Raw genomic sequence first — 23,474 nt, 5'->3', positions numbered from 1 at the left:
TTTTTTTTTCAAAAAGGGTGAAAGTAGAAAACAGTTCTTTATACTTTTTCCCAGAGAGGATAACACAGTAAGATTTTTATCTTCACATTATCAAGGTAAAGGAATCTTTTTTATCAGACTGTGCTTCTGCGAAAAGCAATGGGTAAGGCGAGTATTTGGGTGGCAGTTAAGACCCAGGATAAGACACCTGCATCCACAGAATGCCTGGCTTCGATATCTGGCTGCAGCTCCTGGATCCAGTTTCTTCCTAACTCAGACCCTAGAGGCAGTGGTCATGCCTCACATATGGGGTCTCAGCCACCACATGGCAGACTGGACTGAGTCCCCAGCTCCTGGCTTTGGCAACAGTGTGAGCATTCAGAGTGAAAAGGGGTGGGAGCTTGTTCTCTCTCTCTCTCTCTCTCTCTCTCTCTCCATTCCTCTCCCCCCCCACCCTCCCTCATCCCTATCTTTCAAATAAATTAATTAAAAAGAAAAAAGAAAAGAATGGAAGCTTTTCCATTAAAATAGTATTTTAAAAAAATTTTTATTTATTTTATTTATTTGAGAGGCAGAGGGGGGGAGTGGGGAGACAGAGAGAAAGGTCTTCCCTCCACTGGTTTATTTCCCAAATGATAACAGTGGCCAGAGTGGGTCAATCTGAAGCCAGGAGCCAGGAGCCAGGAGCCAGGAGCTTCTTCCCAGTCACCACGCACGTGCAGAGGGATTCAAGCAGAGAGCTGGACTGGAAGAGGAGCAGCCAGGACAGGAACTGGCACCCATATGGGATGCTAGCACCACAGGCAGAGGCTTAGCCTACTATACCATAGTGCCGACCACAGCTATAGTATTTTTTAATTTTGCTGTTAAAAATAGAAAGTTTATTTTTAGAAATAATACCACCCCAAGCATTCATCTAAATAGCAACAGATGCAAGTGGAACTTAGAAATAGCGCAGCTGGGCTACCGGCTTCCATACCCAGAGGCGGTGAGCTGGGCACTAGCAGACGTTGAACCAAGGCTTTAGGAAGGGCCAGTTCACAGGTGTGGATGGGGCCAGCAGCCCCAGTTTCCAGCCGGGCCCAGCGGGTGCATGAGAGCCTCTGGAGCAGCACAGGAGTGCCGTCTTCCTGTGTACGATGGACCCACTTTGGCCGGGCAGCCTCCGTGACTGGTCCTTATCCTCTTAGCCCTTTGCGGGGCTGGCAGCTTGCTCTTCTTCCGTTGGTTCCTGGCTGTGTTTGTAAAAATAGTGTTTAAATTATAATAATTTTATTTTATTTTTAATCTAATATTTTCTAATATTTATTTGAAAGAGAAACTGACAGGCAGTGGCAGAGAGAGAGGAGAGAGAGAGAGAGAGAGAGAGAGAGAGAGAGAGAGGTTCTCCAACCACTAGTTCACACCCTAAATGGCTGTGTCTGCCAGAGCTGGGCCGATCCAAAGCCAGGGGCTTCCCAGGTCTCCCTTGTGGGTGCAGGGGCCCGAGCATTTGGGCCATTCTCCACTGCTTTCCAAGGCCATCAGCAGAGAGCAGGATCAGAAGTGGAGCATCCAGGACTCGAACCGGCACCTATATGAGATTTGGCACTGCAGGCAGTGGTTTTACCATTTAGGCCACAGTGCCAGCCCCTAAAATTCTAATCCATTTAATATACTTTGGGTTAACAGTTGCTTTATGGCTGAGGTATTTATTGAAAGCTATTTGGAAAGTACTAGAAATAACTAAGATAAGAGGTATGACCTGTCTATTAACAGGAAGTAAAATATTAACTCAATAGCATTAGGATAATTTATACTTTAAGCAAGAACCCCTTGGTGCTTAGTGAATAGCAGTCATGTTAAAGTTGATGGGCCGTGGTCCTGGGAGCTGAGGAGTCCTGGTCCATGGTCCTGGGAGTGGGAGTTGCTGTGTGCTGCCCTCCTGCTGGAGCTCATCTGCTCCTGGAAGCTTTTGTTACAGAAAAGCTCACCTTGGCAGGGCACTCCCTCTTCCCCTCCCTCTCCTTCTCCCTCTCCTGCCTGATACTCAGGGCAAAGGCTGGGCTGCAGGCAGAGATCAGTGTCCAGGTGGTGTCATCGTGGGGGCAGCTGAGAATCCAAGGCCCTTGGCAGCTCTTTCTCACTCTGAATTGTCTGCAGCTGGGGCTGGGGTGAGGGCTGGGGGAATGGGAGGGATGGGGGTGAGGGCTGGGGGAATGGGAGCCAGAGTCTCTCTGCAGCTCCAGGCCCTCCCTCCCCTAGGAAGTTCCTGGTATCAGGAGGTGCAGGGCTCCTGTCCTGTGTATTTGCTCCCAGCTGTGACAGGAGCTGCAGGAATCTACTGTGTGTAGCTCAGACCCTGACACTAAATAGTCATGGACTGAAATTTAGTTTCTTCTGTGATTTCCTGAAAGTTCCTGGCATCTCTGGGCCTGGGGAAGTCTGGGTGCTGGGCAGGGACAGGTGGTGGCTGAGGGGGAGGGGCTGAGGCACTGTGAGCTCTAAGCAGGTTGTGCTGCAGCCACTCCCAGGGCAGCTGTGGTGCTGTCTCCTGCGCTGCACTCATGCTGACAACAGGGAGCGAGGTCCACAGGGCAGGGCACTCCCTGCCCAGGCTGCTTCTGCAAGCTCTCACTGTAGATGGTGGAAGGAGACGCAGGGGCTGGCTCTTCTGGCTGGGAGGTCCTGGTGGGGGCACCAGGGCTGGGCCTCTGCAGAAGCTGCTGCACCTGTGCCAGCTCTGCTCCTCTGGTCTCCTGGGTGCCCACTGCCTCCTGGAAGTCAGGTCTCCTGGGCCCCAGCATTGGACCTGGAAGCAGGGGTTGTGCACTGAGATTTGCAGTCTGCTGGGGTCTCTGTGGCTCTGAAGTTTCTGGAGCTGCTGAATGTTAGACCCTGCAGGAAGTCACAGCTTTCACAGCTGGGAAGAAGGAGGAGCAGGTGAGCTGGCTTGAAGACGCCTGTGGGGGAGGAGGAGGAAGGCAGGAGCAGCTGGCTGGGCAGGAGGCTGAGAGTGTGGTGGGGCACAGGCAGTGGGAGGGGGTGGCTGGGGGAAAGTCTCAGTGCATGGAGCCCCAGGACAGCAGTGAGCACTGAGCCTTTACTCACTTCTCTCACTTCTGCTCCTCAGTGTCTGCTGGGACCAGGCCCTGTTCTAACCTCACAGGGTGACTGCAGAGACACAAAGGCATGGACCCCTCCCTGCATTGGAGGGGGCTGCTGTTACCTCCCCCATTTGCTGATCAGGACCCTGAGCCCAGGAAGGCCAAGGACCTTGCTAGCAATGAAGTCACCCAGAGTGGCCGAGAATGCAGGGAGCCCAGCAGAGGGGCCCTTGAGCCCATTCTTAACCAGAGCAAAGCTTCCTCCCTCTCCCTCCTTACAAATAGTGTGTGAAACTTTTTTCCTTACAGGCAGAATTAGATAGTGAGAAAGAGAGAGACAGAGAGAAAGGTCTTCCTTTTGTTGGTTCACCCCCCAAATGGCTTCTACAGCTGGCGCGCTGTGCTGATCCGAAGCCAGGAGCCAGGTGCTTCCTCCTGGTCTCCCATGTGGGTGCAGGGCCCAAGGACCTGAGCCATCCTCCACTGCACTCCCGGGCCATAGCAGAGAGCTGGACTGGAAGAGGAGCAACCGGGACAGAACCAGCGCCCCAACAGGGACTAGAACTCGGGGTGCCAGCGCCGCAGGCAGAGGATTAGCCTAGTGAGCCACAGCGCTGGCCCAGAACTTTTTCTGATGAAGGCTCATTTTGTCTTCTCTGTGGCCCTGACTCCCACCAGTGTAATTAGCTGCTCATACAGAAATCTTCAAGTGTTGAGAGAGTGAGGATTTACATGTCAGCAGGAAATTGTGTGGGAACCTGCTGAACCAAGGACCCTGATCTGGCCTGTGGAGTAAGAGGCTGGGAGTGGGGGTCAAATTTAGGTGAACACCACAGTCACAGATGCCACAGTGCTGGGTCCCTGGGGATGGGCAGCACTGTGGCATCTGTGTCTGTGGTGTTCAGTGAGCATGTATCTGTCTCTGACGCTTCTCAGGGACACCCAGGTCACCACTGGAGTTAAAGAGCTGCAGGAAGCAGGAGGTGGTCGTCCTTCAGGGTGAGTGGCCTGAATCAGGGTCTCTGTCCTGGTGGGGTGGGTCCTGGGCACTGTGTGCATAGTGCATGGTTTCCTCCGTGGGGCCCCAGGGCTGAGAAAGAAGAGACCTGATTTTCCAGGCAGAGGAACTCAGTTGGGGTGGAAGAGGGGGGGCTGTTTCCCCCCAGGCTGCCCTGAGGGTTCCCTGGCACCGCAGTCTCCCCAGAAGGGCTGGTAGAGCCCCGGCCCAGCTGTCTGTGCTGTCGGGATCCTGTGGGCCCCACAGTGCTGGCGTGCTGAGGCTGTAGGGAAGGTTTTGCTGCTGTGAGGGCTGACGGGAGGACCCTGTCCTGCTGGTGCTCTGGGGCTGACCTGCCTGCTGGCCCTGGCCTCCTCCTCCCCGCCTCTCTCCCCAGCTCTGAGGACATGGAGCACGGCTGCCGCCCCTCTCTGCTCTGCAGTCTCCCCTCCCTGCTTCTCCTCGCCCAGCTGCCCACGTGGGGCTCTGCAGGTGAGTCTGTCCCTGTCCCTCCCGGGGTCCTCTTCAGGGAGTGAGTGGACCCCCAGCCCTTTCAGTCAGGATGGGATGAGATTTGTGGGGGCCCAGGCTCTAGAAAGGCGATGGGGCTCCCCCAGCCATTACTTTTCATTAAAAATTTACTACCAGTCACTCACCAATAAAGTGAGCATGTGTGATCTCGACAATTGTCTAGGGATTTGGGGTATTTAATCAATTGATTAATTTTAAAAATTTATTCTAGATTTACAGACACAGAGAAGGAGAGATAAACAAATCTATCCACTAGTTAACCCCCAAACAGCTGCAATGGTTGGGTCTATGCCAGGCTGAAGACAGGAGCTAGGAGCCTCTTCTGGGCCACCCATGTTGGTGCAGGGGCCAGGCACATGGGCCATCTTCCATTGCTTTCCCAGATGCATTAGCAGGGAGCAAGATTGTGGAAGTGGAACGGATGGGATATGAATTAGTGCCCAAATGGGATGCTGGTGTCACAACCTAACCTGCTAGAAGGAAAATTTGCATTTTAAGTACATCTCAAATTCAGTGGAGGAGAAAACTACAGACAGAAACAATAAACTTAGGAGACAAGGTGGGGAGTTTCCTGGTGTGGCTGAGTGACCCAGGAGCTCTGAGGGAGTCCCCCGGGTGCTCTGTGCTCAGTTTCTAGGCTTGTCCTCCCCCAGGCCAGGTTAGGGCTATGGTGGTTCATGACCAGGAGGGTCAGCTCCCTGGGACTGCTCACAAACACTTAGACATTGTTGGGCCACCCCAGACTGAGTGAGTCAGGAGTTATGGGGTGGGACCTGTGATCTGGGTTTACAAACTGTCCTGTGGATTCTGGGGCATGCTCAAGGTGGAGACTCCCTGAGTAGAAATTTCTTCATGGGACACTCTGGGGCCAGGGGCCAGGCTCACGAGGGTGTCTGTGACATCCATTCTGGGCCACAACCTGTGGTCTGAGGGTCTCATCCAGATTCAGAGTCATCACTGCTCAGTCCCTCAGCCTGGGGGTCACATCTTCCAGCACCTGTTCCCGGTCTGCCTGTTCTTCCCCCGTGGTCTGTGTGTCTCTGCCCCCTGTCTGTGTCTCTCAGTTCTCAGTCTGTTCTATGTCCACAGATGAGTTCCTGGTGATCGGCCCCTCAGATCCCATTGTGGCAGAGTTGGGTGGTGACACCATTCTGCCCTGCTCCCTGGTCCCAGCCATGAATGCAGAGGACATGGAGCTGCGGTGGTTCCGCACCAAGTTCTCAGAAGCGGTGTTCGTCTATCGGAACGGCCGGGAACAGCACGAGGAGCAGATGCCCCAGTACGCAGTGCGGACATCGCTGGTGAGGGATCTCTTAACCCACGGGAAGGCTGCTGTTTACATTCTGGAGGTCCAGGCTTCAGACAATGGGAGCTACACCTGCTTCTTCCAGAAGGGAGGCCGCTATGCAGAGGCCATTCTAGAACTGCAGGTGGCAGGTAAGTGGCTCGATTTGTGTTCTACATCTACACTTTGGGAATATTGGGAATATTGGAAACTCACGTAATTAAGCAGCTCATTTTATATGTGTGGGAAAGACGGCTCACTGCCTCAATCTGTTTCTTCAATATAAATCTTGTATATGGAGCCCCTATTGTACCAGGGACTCATGAGTGAAGCAGATTCTTGCCCTTTGTAGTATATATTCTAGAGGCTGAGATAACAAAAAAGTGAAATAAATGAATGGTTGGATGCTGTTAGAAGGGGATATTTACTAAAGAAAAAAAAATACCAGAAGGCCAAGTGTGAAAATGAAGGGAACAGAATACAGGGTAGGGAGTGAGGGCAGCCCCTGGTGCTACACAGGGATCAGGTGGGGCCTGGTTAATGATCGCAGCACAGCTCACAGGAAGTAGGTGTCTCACCAAGTGGATATCTGGGGGCACAGAGTTCAGTGCAGTGGGGCCCCCAGAGAGAAACCCTATATGGGAGCAAGTCTGGTGTGCTCGGGGCATTCATGGGGCACTGTGGTGAGTGGGGGTGGTGATGTGGGGATGCAGGATGTGCCAGTAGGACTGCAATAAAGAGGTCGATATTCCTGGACTAGCACTGCCCTCACTGACCAGGAAAAGGTCATTCGGCATAGACACTTGTGCTGGCCCCTGAGTACTGTGGTAGAAATCCCAAGAGTCCCCTGTGGACTGGAATGTGAGCAGGCAGGGGTCACACAGCACAGCAGCCATGGCCATTCACAGTGAACCAAGTAGCCCTTGCACTGGGTGTGTGGTCCATGAGGGGCACAGATGATGGAGTTTGAGGGGAGGCAGGAAGAGGAAAGGAGGATCCCAGGTCAGGGCAGGTGCTGTGTGCTGTGCTGAGGTCTGCATGCAGGAGGGGTAACTTTATTTTTTTTATTTTTGGACAGGCAGAGTTAGACAGTGAGAGAGACAGAGAGAAAGGTCTTCCTTTTTCCATTGGTTCACCCCCTAAATGGCTGCTACAGCCAGCGTGTTGCGACCAGCACACTGCACCAATCTGAAGCCAGGAACCAGGTGCTTCCTCCTGGTCTCCCATCTGGGTGCAGGGCCAGAGGACTTGGGCTGTCCTCCACTGCAATCCTGGGCCACAGCAGAGAGCTGGCCTGGAAGAGGAGCAACCGGAACTAGAACCCGGGATGCCGGCACTCAGGCGGAGGATTAGTCTAGTGAGCTGCAGCACCGGCCATGGAGGGGAAACTAAACAGAGCAGGGGCGGGAGCACTGACTGAGGTGACTGGGAGGAGGGTGAGTGGGATGTGAGCAGAGGGAGGTGTGAGAGCAGTTCTGAGGATTTGAGGACGACTGTGTGACCTCAGACAGCCACAGTGGGGTGGGGGCAGGGCCCAGACAGGGGGGAAAGACAGAAAGCAGACCCAGCTGAGTGAGTGGATCTGGGACACAGAGAGTTAGGAGAGGGCAGCGGTGACTGCCGAGACTGCCAGGGGTTTGCACTGCTATGTGTTCTTCAGTGGTGGGAATATTGATGATTGTGTGTCAAGGACACTTTCCTGTAGTAACTGTATAAAAAGCCAGGAAATCTCAGTGGCATATGGCCAAAGATATTTATTCAAATGGGCATTGAGTGATTTAAACTGATCTGTATTGGATTTGTCTAGTATCAGGTGGGTTTGCTCACACACTGTTGGTCTGGTTGTGGAAATAAAACCAAAACCAAGGTTCTTTCCTAGCAAACCTCTTTGCAAAGGGACTGGAGAAAGACAACACTTTGATTGGTCAATAAAAACGAAACCAGAACACATTACACATCACAGGAAATCCATTAAAAGTTTTAAAGACATAAAGAAATCTTTTTAAATGTGTGTAGCCAAGCAGATATAATATACATTGCACACATTTTAAAAAGTCTTATTTAGCTTTATGCAGCTGGGTGTTTGCTTCACACCATGGCTCCCCAGGGCAGAGTGGGCATGGGAGGAAGATGCAGATCGTTTAAGAGAATGGAGGCCGGCACCGTGGCACACTAGGCTAATCCTCCACCTGCGGCGCCGGCACCCTGAGTTCTAGTCCCGGTTGAGGCACCGGATTCTGTCCCGGTTGCTCCTCTACCAGACCAGTTCTCTGCTGTGGAGGATGGCCCAGGTCCTTGGGCCAACAGCATCACTGCCTGTGACCTTAGTCTCCTTCTACTCAGCAGCTTCGTTTGGGGTCTCGATGGCCCTGGGCTTTAGTCTGGCACTGTGTGGGGCCAGCTGCCACTCTCTGAGCTCCTGGCATGGGCAGCCTTCTCCAAGGATGGGCCTTGGTGGGTGGGGTGGGAACCTCACGTGGAGCAGGGCATGCAGAGCACCTCAGGGTGGATCTTGCTGACAGCCACCAGGCAGGTGCTCAGCTGCTCCTCCCTCCCCGTCTGGTCCTGCTGGGATCTGCCCCAGTCTGGGCCCCTCACCCACAGTGGGTGAACGTGTGGGTCCCTGGTCCATGGCAGAGTGTGGTGCCCCAGCACAGAGCACAGTGAGCAACGGCAGTGCTGGTGGGAGCAGTGGCCGATGCAGTGATTATAGCCCTGATGTGGCCCCAGCTGCTGGGCCCTTGGTGGCTCCTATCAGGCTACCTGGCCCCTGTTCATGATGTGATGAGGGCCCACCATGAGGGTCAACAGTGGTCTGAAGTGTAGGGTTGTTGAATAAATTGCCCAGAACGTGAACAAAAGTTTTTTTTTTTTTTATTTCAAATGAAAGGCAAGCAACACAGAGACAGAGAGATCTCCCATCCACAGATTCACTCTCCAAATGCTTACAATAGCTGGGATGTGGAAGCCAGGATCCCAGAACTCCTGAGTCTCCCATGTCGGTGGCAGAGACACAAACACTTGATCCCTCACCCGCTGGTTCCCTGCGTGCATATCCAGGAAGCTGGATTGGAAGCAGACGGGAACTGGAACCCAGGCACTCAGATATGGGATGTGGGCATCTCAAGCGTTATGTTAACTTCTGCACCAAATGCCTTCATCCATGTTTTCAACATAAACAACAATTAATCCTCAAATAAGACTTGAAGCAGATATAATACCTGCTTATCACACAGAGCTCACCCTGAATGGACCTAGTAATTGTAGTGACCATCTCTCTTAGTTAATAGGCTTTATCTGGAGGGAAAACAAACTTCTATTTTTTTTAAAGATTTATTAATTTTATTTGAAAAGCAGAGATACAGAGAGAGAGAGAAAGTGGGAGGGAAGGAGGTGGGGGCAGAGACGGAGAGAGACAGAGAATTTTTCTGCCATCTGCTGGTTCACAAATGGCTGCAATGGGCCTGAGCCAGGCTGAAGCCAGGATCCAGGAGCTTCTTCCGGGTCTCCTAATAATGCAGGGGCCCATGTATTTGGGCCATCTTCAGCTGCCTTCCCAGGCACATGAGCAGGTAGTTGAATCAGTAGTAGAGCAACCAGGATTCCTACAGGTGCCCATAAGAGATGCTGGGATGGTGGTCAGAGGCTTAACCTTCTAACCTCAGTGATAGCTTTACTTGTCCTATTTTTATAACTGAAGTAATTTCACTTACTGAAGTGAGGCTCTGATGCTTCCACAGAAAGGAGGAGAAAGTAGTACTGTCTCTTTATAAAATATGTGAAAATTAAAAAATATAAAAAATTTATAAAGCATACAAAAATGTTTTCATTTCGATGTGTTGTCTCCCAGGTCCCCGAGGAAGGCATTCCTGGGTCATTAAGCTGACAAAAGGCCTATCTGCTTTTCAAAATGATAATACTTCAATGAAGAGAAGCATTTATAGTTCCCAGTGTTCTAATGTTAATGCCCTAAAAGGGAGGAGAGGGGGAATTTTCCTCTGATTTTCAACGGGGAAAAGAGATCTTACTTCAATACTCATTGTTCTTGTAGTCAGCTGGGGAGGTCACCACATGGACCGTGGCTGGGTGTGTTCCCATTCTTGACTGTGGCTACCCTAGGACAGCGTCTCCCAGAGAGGCTGGGTGACCAGCGGTGCCCAGGAGTCTCATCTTGTAGTGGCTGCCCTAGGCCTGTCCTTCCTAAGGCAATGGCAGAGGCAAAATCACTGACACAAGTGCTTTTCAAACGTCTCCTTAAGTCCCATGGGCTGGTCTCTCATTGGCCAGAGTGAGTCACATGACCAACCAGAGAGCCAGAATGTGAAGGAGCTACAGCATGGTGGAGGGCCAGCTCCCCTAAAGAAGGATAAAGTACACGGGTATTTAATACTCAATTATCACACATAGGTCACAGGTGTGAACTCAGTTCTGAACTTGTGAGTTTCATGTCTGTAAGGAAACCTGGCAGAGATAACTCAGGGTGTGGATATGAGGGAAGCAGTCAGGACAGGGTTGTTGACGGGTATAGTATTGGAAGTATTTTACAGAGAGAGGCAGTGGGAATCAAGGCAGGTGCCCCAGGAGTGAGTGGGGTGAGGGGATTAGAGGTTCAGGATGGAGTCCTGGGGTCAAGTTCCTGCTCCTGTTTTCTCTGGGCCTCAGTCTTCCCATCTGCACAGTTGAGGAGAAAGCCCCCTACTCTGTGCCTCCATGAGTCCCAGGGCTCTTTCCCCTCCTTCAGGCCATGCCCTCCCATGGAATCTCCAGAATGGAACACAGTGACTCCCCTGTTGCTGTGCCACACCCAGACCCTGCTGAGGCCCTGGGCCAAGTGGTCTCCAAGGTCTCCACAGCTCCCCTCTTGCAGGCCTGGGCTCTGCCCCTCAAGTGCACATTGAAGGGCTGGAGCAGGACGGGGTCCGCATGGTGTGCAAGGCCTCGGGCTGGTTCCCGAAGCCCCAGGTGCAGTGGACAGACCTCAGCGGGAAGAAGTTCCTGGAGTTCTCTGAGGCCCATGCCCAGGACGCAGCAGGGCTGTTCAGCGTGGAGGCGGCTCTGGTGGTGAGAGACAGCTCTGCAGGGAGTGTGAGCTGCTCTGTCCTCAATCCCATCCTGGGCCAGGAGAAGGCGATGGCCGTGTCCATCCCAGGTCAGTGCTGCTTCTCATCCCTGGCAGGGTTGGAGGTTGTGCAGGCATCCCTGAGTGTGCGGGGTTGGCCTGGGTGCTCCCCTGACTGGGTCTCTGCCTGGGCCCCAGAGCCCTTCTTCCCGCAGGCCTCTCCCTGGAAGGCAGCTTTTGCTGGGAGCCTGACGGTGCTGGGGCTCCTGCTCTTTGGGGCTGGCTGCTTCACCAGGAGAGAGCTCTCTGCAAAGCTGCAGGAGAGGCAGAAACAGGAGAAGCTGCGCCGGGCTAAGGAGGAGGACCAGCGGGCAGAGGAGGAGGCCCTGAAGGCCAGAGGTAGGAGGCCAGGGGCCAGTCAGGTGGGGCAGCTGGTGCTGAGAGGAAGGATGCTGGGAGATGAGTCTGTGGGTTCTGCTCTCCAGAGCAGGTGGCTGTGGAGACCCAGACAGGACAGCTGGAGGCTGGAGCTGTGGGTGTGTCTGGAGTAAGAACTTTTCTAGGATATATATTTCCTGTGGGTTCTCCAAACACACAGTCTCTCCTTTTCTTATGAATGGGAGTTCATGATGCTTCTTTCTGTTTCAGATGAGCTCCAGGCAGAACTCGGTAAGCTCTGCTCCCCTCTTGAAGTCCCCCTGTCCCTTTGTGGAGGAAGCTCTGGGTCTCAGTTCACCTGTTCCCTGTGCTGCTTTGCAGGTCAGAGGAAGGCAGCTTATCTGGCTGGTGAGTGACTCTCCAGATGTCCCGTGGTCTCCTCTCCCATCTGTTCCCAGCTGTCCCCTCCCTGTCTCTGTCCAGGCACAGACATGTGGACCCCTCATTGGGTGCAGCAGTGGCAGTGGTGGTGGCAGAACCCTGCTCCCTGGGCTCTCTCACATCTGGGTGACTGTTTGCAGTCTGTGCTTCAAGACGTGTGTGCAGTGATGGGCATGGAGTCTGCCTGTGTCCTGGGGTTCTTTCCAGTCCAGGCCTGTGCCCTATATGAGAATTGTTAGTGTTTATCCTCCAAAGCTTTAGCTCTTGACTGTACCAAAGGCATATGCCAGAAGCTGTGAGAGTTCAAGACAGGAGGGAGAGAAACACATGAGGTCATTGAGTTTGGGGGTGTGATTTCTGCCCCCTCTCTCCCTTCTAAGACACCACCCAGGTGGCATCATTCCTATCCTGCTCCTCAAAGGTGCTTGTGTAAAATGAATGTCAGAATACATGGCTGCTCACCAGGTGTGGAGATGTGATGGGATGAGCTGAGTGCTTCTCAGAGTAGGAATGCTTCTCTCTAGAGTATTGTATTCTAGAGTTGCTGTGGTATAGCTGTTAAACATCTGTCTGCAATTCAGGCATCCCAGATGAGGGCCGATTTATGTCCTGGCTGCTCCACTTCTTCCAACTACCTTTTAATGTTCCTAGGAAAGCAGTGGAGATGGCCTAAGTACTTGGGCTCCTGCACCCACATGAAAAACCAGGAATATGCTCCTGCTTTTTGCTTTGCCCTGGTCCAGCCCTCCTCCAGCTGTAGAGGCCATTTGGGGAGAAAACCAATGGATGGAGGATTCTCTCTTTCTCTCCCTCTCCCTCTCTCTGTAATTCTTCCTTTCAAATTAATAAATATATCTTTTTTTAAGAAACATTTTTTCAGGGAATGTTTGGCCCCTTAGACTCTGGAGTTGGCCTTATATCCATGTTATTTCTTCTTCCTCCTTTAGTTTCCCTGCCAAGAAATGCTATACATTAATTAACTACTATCAACATGGAGTAAATTCCTTTTTTCTCACACTATTTTCACACAGATAGTTTTGGTCTTCACCAACAGCCATTGACACTGGAGTGTTTGTGGGTTTTGAGGCACAGGACAGAGAGCTGACAGCCAGAAGTCACCCAGCAGTGGGGCAGGGGTGCAGCTTAGCTGTCCTGCAGGCTTCCTGATCTGTGGTCAGGGAATTTCCCACAATCCTCTGCTGTCTGCACCTGCAGGAGGCCCCTCCTGTGCAGCCTCTCTCCTCCTGCAGAGTCTGACCTTCAGCACAGAGGGCAGGTGAGGGCTGAGCAGGTGGTGTGGCTGTGGTCTCACCAGGGTGTGTTTCCTTTCAGCCTGGAGGAAGGCGCAGCTGTATGCTGGTAAGTGACGCTGATGGTTCCTCTGCCTCCCTGCCCTGCCTCTGCCCTGCCCCTTCTCTACCTATGGACTCAACTCAGGATGGGCTGGGCTTCCTGCTCTCCTTGTCAGTGTTGTAGCCTCCAAGAGAATACAGCAGGTGCTGCTCCATGGGACCACAGCTCTGCTTCCATTCTGGGCCCTTTGTCCTCTGTATATCATGGTTAGGGTTAACGACACCTTCTTAATCCTTTTGTTCAACTGACCCTTGTCATTGGCGGGGTGACCACAGAGAGTCAGGTGTGAGGAAAGCCTGCAGCAGGACAACGACTGTGTAGTTCAGGAAGTTCCGGTCTCCTGAATACTCTGGGAATTATGCTGCTCAGGACCCAGAGTTTACTAAGAGGGGAATGAGATCTATGTCCTTCTTACCCCCAAATTCCTCCCTTTAAGGCCCACTTTGGTCCTCCTGGCCCTGGAATGTGGTCTTCTATGCTTCTTTGTGCTCTGACCGCTGTCCAGCCTGGGTTTCTTCCTCTAAGTATCAGTGGTTGCTGAGAATTAGTTACTCTGAGTAAATGTTCTAAATTAGAGAACGATCATCTGGCATGCTTATGGAGAAATTCCTGGGTTGGGTTCTCTGATATATCTGAAAATGTGTGCATCATTTGTGTACTTTGAGCAAGAATAGAAAACTTTAAATTTATTTGACTTGGGATGTTGCTGTGGTGTATAAAGTTAAGCCACCATCTGCAGTGCCAAAATCCCCTGTGGACACAGGTTCGAGTCCCAACTACTCCATTTCTGATCCAGCTCCTGGCAGATGTACCTGGGAAAGGGGCCCAAAGGAGTTAGGCCTCTTCACCCATGTGGAAGACCAGATAAGATCTTGGCTCCTGGCATTGAATCAGCCCAGTTCTGGCCATTGTGGCCATTATGGAGGTGAACCAGAGGATGAACGATCCCCCCACCCTTGCCGTGTGTGTGTGTGTGTGTGTGTGTGTGTTTCTCTCTCTCTCTTTATTTGTAATTCTGCTTTTCAGATAAAAAAAAAAAGAATTCTTTTACAAAATGTATTTCTCATGCAGAGAGTGAGAGCAAGAGCAAGAGATATTCAGTCTCCTATTTTGCTCCCTAGCTGCTAGCAACAACCATGGCTAGGCAAGGCCAAAGCCAGAAGCTGAGATCTCAGTCCAGGTTCCCACATGCATGTCAGCAACTCAGCCCCTCAGTGCTGCATTAGGGTCTCCATTGGCCAGAGGCTGGAGTCTGTAGCCTGAGCTGGGGATTGACCCAGATTCTTCAGTGTGGGTGTGAATGTTTTAACCACTAAACCAAATACCTTCCATGTTTTTAAAAATATGTTTTTTTGAGTAAGAGTGAGAGAGATAGTAAGGGAGAGAGGGAGAGAAGGAGAGAGGAAAAGAGGGAAAGAGGGAGAGAGAGAAAGAAACTCTCATTGGCTGTTTCATTCCCCAAATATCTGCAATGGCCTGGGAAGTTTTGAACTGTGCTGGAGGCAATGTCAGGAGCTGGAAACCAATCTTGTTCTCCCACGTGATTGGCAGGAACCCAAATTGATGCATCACTTACTGCTTCCAAGGATGAGCTTTGGCCAGAAGATGGAATTAGGAGCTGGAGCTGTGATTCGAACCCAGGCACTCTGACATCAATTGCATATGTCTTAGCGCCTGCCTTTGCTGGAAGACCGAATCCTTGCCCCTGAGTAGGGGTGTGTGTGTAGGTGTGTGTGTGTGTTTACAAGAACAAAAAATGTAATATATGATTGTTCACTACCATTTTCTCACACCTCAGAAGAATGCTGTATTCACTGTACTCGTTAACAGCTCAGGCCCCTGTTTGATTCTTTAGAGGTGATATATAAAGACTGGAAAAGGAGAAACATAGAAAAGTAGAAATTGCTACCTAGAAAAAGGACGGCAAGCATACCGTGTGAGAAAAGAACGTGTGGGGAAGAGAAGAGGAGATGAGGGAGAGAGTGAGTGCTGTGCAGGTGACTCAGAGTGACTGGAGTGGCTGAAGGCCCAGCCCTGGTGTTGGAATGTAGAAGTGTGTGGAGGGTTTACAGGGCTTGGGTGTGTGAGATAGAATTGATTCCTGATACCTTGTAGATAAATTTCAGGAAAAATCTAAATTAAAGCATATTAAAATTTGAGAGAGAGAGAGAGCAAGTCCTTTCATCCCCTGGTTCATTCCTTCAATCCTTCAGCCATCGGTGCTCCCTCCTCAGTCTACAATGGAAGGAAGTTAGAGTCCAGAGCTGAGCTAACTCTGGTGTGGAGCTGGTATCACACAAGGAACTGTAAGAGGTTGGACGGCAGCCCACATAGCTGCAGCCAGAGGTCAGGATGCTTGTGTGTAGGCTCTTATGATCAATGGAGCAAACCCAGCAGCTCAAGATGACCGTGGATGCAGACCTTCACATCCCACTGCAACTCATGGATGCTCTTTCACTTCACAAATAATGCTCCAAAGTGGAGTGTGAGGGACTCCTGTTCATTACTAACAATATATACTCTTAAAGATGGGATAGCATTTGGTAGCCTGGCTATCTCGTCCCAACACTTAAAATCTCTTATATGACTGGCAAAGTAATTTACTTGTTCCCTACTATTCTCCTCTCCAAAGTTTGGTAGTGCCAAGAAATTCACAGGCATTGGGTTCTTCGTGTCAGCTCAGAGTTTGAGAAGGTTCTCAAGCTCCTAAGCAAAGGTGACCAGGATCCCAGGGTGACTGAGGAGAGAACAGAGACCTGTACATGAGGCCACTCTTCATGGGGGACTTGGCTGCTTGAAGCTTCTTGTTAAGTGGGGATGTAGCATAGACTCTGTGGGCCACATTGGAAGCCTTCCAGTTCATTAGCAGCCATGCAAGGCTACCTTCACTCTTTCAAATTCCTACTCAGTAGAACGAGCAGAGGAGCACAAGCTTTGAAAGCCTTCAAGGATAATGTAGAAAATGTAGCAGAGCTGGCACAGAGGTTCCTTAAGCAGAACATTTACAGTTTATCCAGGGGACTGAGTGTGAAGGAAATGATGTGGAAGATCAGGAAACCTTAGCATTTCCAGGTCCTGTGGCTGCCCTTAAGGGTGATGTGGAAATGCTGAAGAAGTCTGCAGAGGTTGGAGTAATCCATGTGAGTGAGTGTGATGATGGTGGATCAACTGCTGTGCTTAAAGCTGCTGCACAAGGTCACATAGAGTCTGCAGTGGTTCATTACAGAGGAGCAGACAGTGACGTCACCACAAAGCAGGGGACCCAGTGATGTGGCCATGAGGTTTGCCCACCTGGCAGCAGTGAAGCTGTTAAAGGGGCTACAGAAATACCATATAGAGGACGTGAATGAGATTGATATGAGATTTTTATAAGACATGATGTTTAGGGAAGCACTGATGCCAAGGATGACTGATGTCTCAGGGAGTAGTATAAAACAGATGTCATGATGAGAGATTATAAGAAAATTGTAGAATTGAGCACCTTCTGGAAATTGCGCTGAGTAACCATAAACACATGTAACAGATAACAGAAGAAACGTTAAAGCAGTTTATTTGACAACTAATGTCTTATTGAAAAACAAGGAAATGAAGTGTTCACTCTCTTCCAGAGGTCACATGGACCAGCCCCACCATTTTGTGTGATTTTGTTTCCTATCAAGCAAATCAACCCAGGTAGCAATGCCAATCTCTATGAATGCACCTGTGCAGGTGTGGATGGTGGAAAAAATTTATCACCACAGGAGAAGTGCATTTTACTTATTACTGTCAACCTTCTAATACTGTGCCTGTGTCCACTGCTCCCGTGCTGCCTTCCCTGTGCCAGGCAGGTAAAGATCTCTCACCGAGGACTCCTCAGACTCTGACTGTGGATGGAGTCTTTGCTTTGGTCAGCACCTGCCTCTCTCCTCCCCAGGGATGAGCAAGCAGATGGAGGAGATGCAGAGGCATTGGGGAGCTTGGGGAGGGGCTTAAGGTGCTCTCCTTTGAGTCCTCCCAGTTGCTCATGCTGGGGAGGTGGGGCTCAGCTGGTCCTTGAGCACCTGTGTTGTCAGTTGAGGAAGGGCAGGGGCAGTTCCTATCCTGTCTTGGGGCAGTGTTGGCGGCTATGCTCCATGACAGTAGAGTTCATGGGCTGGGTGACTTGGTTTTGAATGGGAAATTGATGCACTGTGTGGCTGTTCCTCCTACCCTAGACCTTCCCTTGCCCACTGGTTCTCTGGGCCCCTCTGAGTCCCTCCATGTCCCACCACAGTGTGTGGGAATTTCTGGGTAATGATTTTCCCTGTGCAGGTGACAGGAGTCCTCATGCTCTCTCCAGACACCTTCTCCTGCCAGTTCCCCTCCTCTGTGCTGGGCATAGCTCCTGAGCACCTGTGATCACAGCCGGTATCTGTTGACATAAAAAGACCTCAGCCTTGGTGGCTTCCACTGAACGCTGACTGTCTTACAGCTCTGAGGGTCAGAAGGTGGAGACAGGACTCACTGGGCTAAAACCCATGCAAGTCTGCATCCCCTCTGCCAATACTTGAATCTCCAGTATCGGAACCCACTTGCACACCTGAGTTCATGCCCCATTCCTCTGTCTTGAAGCCAGATGTAGGCATCTGTCAGACTCTGGTTAGCTCCTCATATAAATTTCTCTGGCACACACAGGTTGGCAGGTTCTGTGCTTTCAGGGTTCACATAATTAGATTGGGCTCACCTGGATCATCCAGTGAACTCTACTACCTTCAAGGTCCTTAACGTTTCTCCTATCTGTAAAGCTCCCTTTCCTGTTAGGTGACGGAGTCACAGGTTCTAGGAATTAGCACACTGATATCTCTAGAATCATCCTCCAACTTCATTTCATCCAGTAGTAACCGCCTCTCTCCACCTAGGTTACAGGAAGCATGCAAGTTCGGCTCAGTCAGTGCTTCTGATGTTCATGGAGGCACTGGAAGTTTTGATCTCCAAATTTATTCTTCTTTTAAAGATTTATTTTATTTTATTTGAAAGTCAGAGTTTCAGAGTTACAGAGAGAAAGAGAGAGAGAGAGAGATCTTCTATCCGCTGGTTCACTTCCCAAATGACTGCAATAGGTACAGCTGAGCTGACTTTAAGCTAGGAGCCAGGAGATTCTTCTAAGTCTCTCACGTGAGCTCAGAGGCCCAAGGACTTGGGCCATTTTCTACTGCTTTTCCAGGTCATAGAGTATAGCTGGATTGGATGCAGAGCAGCTGGGAATCAAACCAGCGCCCATATGGGATGCCAGGGCTGCAAGCATGGCTTTAACCTGCTGTGCCACAGAGCCAGCCACCCCGATATATTCTTAAGAAAACCTAGCTTCCATGATGATGTGTGTCTAGGGATGTGAGAAGCATAATTTGAGAGTGAAATCTGGGAGATGCCTTTTCTGTTTGGTCAGTGGCCAGCCTCTCATCTCTGGTGTTGAGCTTTATGGCTTGGGGAGACTGCCGTGTGTGTGTATGTGTGAGACACAGTCCATCAGCTGGATGTCTCCCACACATCTCCCCCATCACTGTCTCAGAAGAGCAGGTGCTGGGCTGACCTGTGCAGTCTGTGCAGACCCCTGATACGTAATGTGTGTTTCTCTTGTAGACTGGCAGAAGGAACGGTTCCAGGCCTGTGAGTGACTTTGTGTTCTTTCTGGGTGCTCCTCCCTGTGGCCCCCATGGCTCTGGCCTCTGCTTCAGTTCTCTGTGCTGGTGCAGATGCTGGCACCATCAGTGGTGGTGGGGTGGAGGCTGAGGTGACAGGAGCAAAGCCAGGCTGGTCATCAAGGTCTCTGTGACGTGTGTGATCTCAGAGAGGTCTCCTGGTTTCTCCTTCTGCCTGGAGGCCACAGGCTTGCATCCCAGGGCCCTTATCTCAGGGGTCTTGCCCCTCCCTAATTCAGTTGGGTGGGTCTGAGGATGGTTATGCATCCTTCCTCAGGGTCCAGAAGTGGCCCTGGATTATTGCAAACTCTCTCTGCAGGGACTGTCACTCTGGATCGAGGCTCTGCCAATGTCAACCTTCTCATATCTCCGGAAAAGAAGAGCGTGACCTGGAAGTACAGTGGTGTAGGCTTGTATCACACCTGCAGGGTGTTGGGCCTTGAGGGCGTCACGTCAGGAAGATGTTACTGGGAAGTAGAGATGAGGAGTGGGGCCTTCAGTAAGTGGGCTGTGGGGGTCTGTAGGGAGCATGTGCAAAGGACAGGCACTTATACAGAGTCCCCAGATAAAGGGTTTTGGGTTGTGGGGTGGTATCATGTTAGCTACTTTGCCTGGACTAAGCCTAGAAAGGCTCTATCCCTTAGGCAGGATCCCCGCAGGGTGGGGATTTTCCTGGACTACAGTGAGGGGGACGTCTCCTTCTACAACATGACTGACGGCTCCCACATTTTCTCCTTCCCCCAAGCTTCTTTCTCTGGGACCCTATTTCCATGCTTCTTGCTCAAGGGAGACGTGACCCTGAGCATCTGCCCCACAGAGGGGGGGTCTGAGGGGCTCCCTGTGCCCCTTAGCAAGTCTCCTTCTTTGGAGGAGGCTGGGAGGCCCCCAGGGGAGGGGCTCAGCTCAGGCTCTGGAGTGGATGGAGCTCCCCCAGGGGCTGAGTCTCCATTGCTGCCCTGAGCCCCACAGGGGCCCTCACTGCCCTGACTCCTCAGTGAGACTCTTGCTGGGGCTGCAGGCTCCTAGGACAGAGCCTCTGGGGTAAGTCCTGGATGGCCTCAAAACATCTCCTCCTGTGGTTATCAGATTTGTTCACTCATGCACTGTGTTCAAAGACAAGATAAAAATTGATGCTGTTTGAACTCGTTTGGGATAGACTGAATTTTACTATGAAATTATTGTTACTGAAAAACTTAACAATAGCAAAGCATACAACCCAGTCAAGAAGTGGGCAACGGTCTTAAATAGACATTTCTCAAAAAGGAAATCCAAGTGGACTACAGACACATGAAAAAATGCTCAAGATCACTACCCATCAGGGAGAAGCAATTCAAAACCACAATGAGGTTTCACCTCAGCCCAGTTAGAATGGCCTTTGTATAGAAATCAACAAACAACAAATGCTGGTGAGGATGTGGGGAACAAGGTACCCTAATCCACAGCTGATGGGAATGCAATATAGTAAAACCACTACAGATGACAGTTTGGAGATACCTCAGAAATCTGAATTTAATCCTACCTAATACCCAGCCATCCCACTCCTTGGAATTTACCCAAAGGAAATGAAACCAGCAAATAAAAGAATCATCTGCATCTCCATGTTTATTGCAGCTCAATTCACAATAGCTAGGACTTGGAATCAACTGAAATGCCTGTCAACGGAAGACTGGATAAAGAAACTATGGGATATGTACTCTATGGAATACTACACAGCAGTTTAAAAAATCCAGTCATTTATAGCTAAATGGATGAATCTGGAAAATATCATACTTAGTGAAATAAGCCAGTCCCAAAGTGACAAATACCATATGTTCTTCCAGATCTGTGACAACTAACAGAGTACCTAAAAGGAAACCTGTAGAAGTGAAATTTACACTATGAGAAGCAATTACTTGAACAGCCCTTGTCTTGACTGTCGAGGAACAGTTTATTATTTCATTTTATTTTTTAAATTCTTTTTCCTCTACTTAATACCATTGGTTAAACTCCTTACATAGAAATAATCATAGATGTATTAAGTCAATTAAAAATAGATCCTAGTTAAAAATAAGAGTGTGAATGAGAGAGGGAGGAGCTGTACAGATCAGCACACATTCCCAGAGACTTACCTGTAAGGGTGAAGCTAAAAACATGCCATGAGACCCCTAATCCTATTTAGCTAACTGGCATTAATCCCATCTTATGTGATAAAGTGATCATATTAAGTATGGAATTTATCATATAGATAGGACCATAAGTCTCGAGGATCGCATAAATAAGACCAAGTGCCTGGTAATAACAAGAGATAGAATTACAAAGGAGAGAAAGTTCCAACATGGGAAGCAGTCCACACAGCAGACTCATAGAATGACAAATGCCCTAAAAGGCACTCTGACCTCAGAATCAGCCCCTAAGGCATTCAGATATGGCTAAAACATCCATGAGAGCATTTCAGGCATGGAAAGCCAAGGCATAGTTGCAAAAACGGTTCTGCATGAACAGTTTCTGTGAGGGATACTCCAGTGGAAAGAAGGGGCCATCAAAGAAGGAGGTTACTTTCTTTGAAGGAAGGAGAGAACTTCCACTTTGCATATGGCCCTGTCAGAAAACCAGTGGAGTTTGTGAACTCATAAAGCTTCCATAGCCTTGGCATCTCATGTCAAGTTCCCTGGGTGATCATTGACATCATAAACAAGAGTGTCAGTTGTTAAATCAACAACAGGAGTCACTGTGCACTTGCTCCCCGTGTTGGACCTCTGTTCTTAATGAGGTGTACTATGAGAAATAATGGTAAAACTAGTCTTCAAACAGTACTTTATACTTTGTGTGTCTGTGTGGGTGCAAACAGTGGAAATCTCTACTTAGTATAGAATTGGTCTTTTGTATATAAACTCAATTTAAAAATGGAATAGGAGAGGGAGTAGGAGGTGGGATGGGAGTGGGGGTGGGAAGGTGGGAATGGGGGGAAAACTATATCTCTAAAAGCTGTACATATGAAATTTGTATTCATTAAATAAAAACCTTCAAAAAAGAAATTATTATTATTGGTTTTAAAAGTCTTTCCCAGGTTTTAAATTCTCTTTGGATGTGAATGGGACTGTGGGCTGAGTTACTGTGCCCAACAAAAGGGAGTTGAATTATCCAGCTTGAATCTGAACAGAGGGATGGAGAGGACGGTGGTTCCAGCTGTATCCTGGGTGGATTTGCCCCATGTGATGACACGTTTGCCATCCCAAAATTTCCATGGACTGGAATGACTGACAGAGTCATAATGGAAAGGAACATCATGTCTACTTTGTTTACTTCCCTTTCTGGAATGGAGGAAACATGCGTGCTCTTCCACATCACAGTAAATGTCTATTACCAGTGAATAAACTCTGCTGTGTTAATTCAGGGAGTCTAAGGATGAGGGCCTGGATTCCCCTCGTGGGTCCACACTGCAGCTGAGTAAACAAGAGAGCTGCTTGCAGGGTAAGCAGTAAGTGCCTGAGTGAGAGGACAGTGAAGGAGAGAATGTTCAGGTGCAAGTCCAACCTCAGAACCCTGTGGCCATGCACGTGGCTCTGGTTAATCAGTGCTGCCAAGTCCAGCTATCACAGGGAGGGGAAAACCACAGCAATCAAAAAGCAGCAGGAGCAAGTCAGCCCAAGCATGCCCCAATTGGTAGAGTTGGAAACATACCAGGGGATTCCAATTCAATCCCATCAAGGTGGCATGTGCCAATGCCATCTCGCTATTCCAGGTGATCAATTTCAGTTCACAATTGATCATAATGAAAGGACTGAGAGTCAAGGGGAGCACATGGGCAAGTCTAGTATCTGCTGACACCAACCGATAGAATGGATAAAGGGGAGAGTGGTCCAGCATGGGAAGTGAGATGCTCAGCAGACTCATAGAATGGCGGATGTCCTAAATAGCACTCCGGCCTCAGAATCAGCCCTGAAGGCACTCGGATCTGGCTGAAAAGCCCATGAGAGTATTTCAGGCATGGAAAGCCAAGACACTCTGGCAAAAAGATCTCTGTGAGTGAGATCCCAGTGGAAAGAACAGGTCTTCAAAGAGGGAGGTGCCTTTCTCTGAAGGGAGGAGAGAACCTCCACTTTGACTATGACCGTGTCTAAACAAGATAAGAGTCGGAGAACTCAGGGGGCTTCCATAGCCTTGGAAACTCATAACTGGTGCATAGGGAGATTACTGATGCCATAAACAGGAGTGTCAATTTGTGAAGTCAACGGCAGGAGTCACTGTGCACTTACTCCTCATGTAGGATCTCTGTCCTTAACGTGCTGTACACTGAGGCTTAATGCTATAACGAGTACTCAAACAGTATATTTCACTTTGTGTTTCTTTGGGGGTGCAAACGATTGAAATCTTTACTTAATGTACACTAAACTGATCTTCTGTAAAAAAAAAAAAAATTAATTATCAATTCCCAACTTGACTCTCACTGGGATTAAACATGACAATAGGTCTGATCTGATTTCATCATCATTTAAAAAAAATCATCTATTATTTTTCACTTTATGTTTCTGTGTGGGAGCAAACTGTTGAAATACTTACTTAAGGTATGCTAGGCTGATCTTCTGTATATTAAGATAATCGAAAATGAATCTTGACGTGAATGGAGGGGGAGAGGGAGTGGGAAGGGGGGGGGTTGTGGGTGGGAGGGACGGTATGGGGGGGGAGCCATTGTAACACATGAGTCGTACTTTGGAAATTTATATTCATT

At 49.8% G+C, this 23,474-nt stretch overlaps 1 protein-coding gene and 1 pseudogene across 1 annotated transcript; both read left to right on the top strand.

The window, feature by feature from the left end:
• The first annotated feature begins 2,423 nt into the window (after positions 1-2,423).
• Positions 2,424-21,667, top strand: LOC100345639 (butyrophilin subfamily 3 member A2). The gene is made up of 11 exons (XM_070074811.1): positions 2,424-2,901; positions 4,002-4,064; positions 4,460-4,554; positions 5,683-6,030; positions 10,746-11,027; positions 11,136-11,336; positions 11,586-11,606; positions 11,697-11,723; positions 13,089-13,115; positions 18,708-18,734; positions 19,086-21,667. The coding sequence occupies exons 3-11, from the start codon at positions 4,470-4,472 to the stop codon at positions 19,724-19,726; spliced, it is 1,659 nt and encodes a 552-aa protein (XP_069930912.1). The 5' UTR covers positions 2,424-2,901; positions 4,002-4,064; positions 4,460-4,469; the 3' UTR covers positions 19,727-21,667.
• On the top strand, positions 15,981-16,665 carry LOC108177310 (ankyrin repeat domain-containing protein 42 pseudogene; annotated as a pseudogene).
• Positions 21,668-23,474: the final 1,807 nt, after the last annotated feature.

The sequence above is a fragment of the Oryctolagus cuniculus genome, chromosome 5, assembly GCF_964237555.1.
Source record: "Oryctolagus cuniculus chromosome 5, mOryCun1.1, whole genome shotgun sequence".
Lineage (NCBI taxonomy): Eukaryota > Metazoa > Chordata > Mammalia > Lagomorpha > Leporidae > Oryctolagus > Oryctolagus cuniculus.
This window is presented reverse-complemented; position numbering and strand designations above follow the sequence as displayed.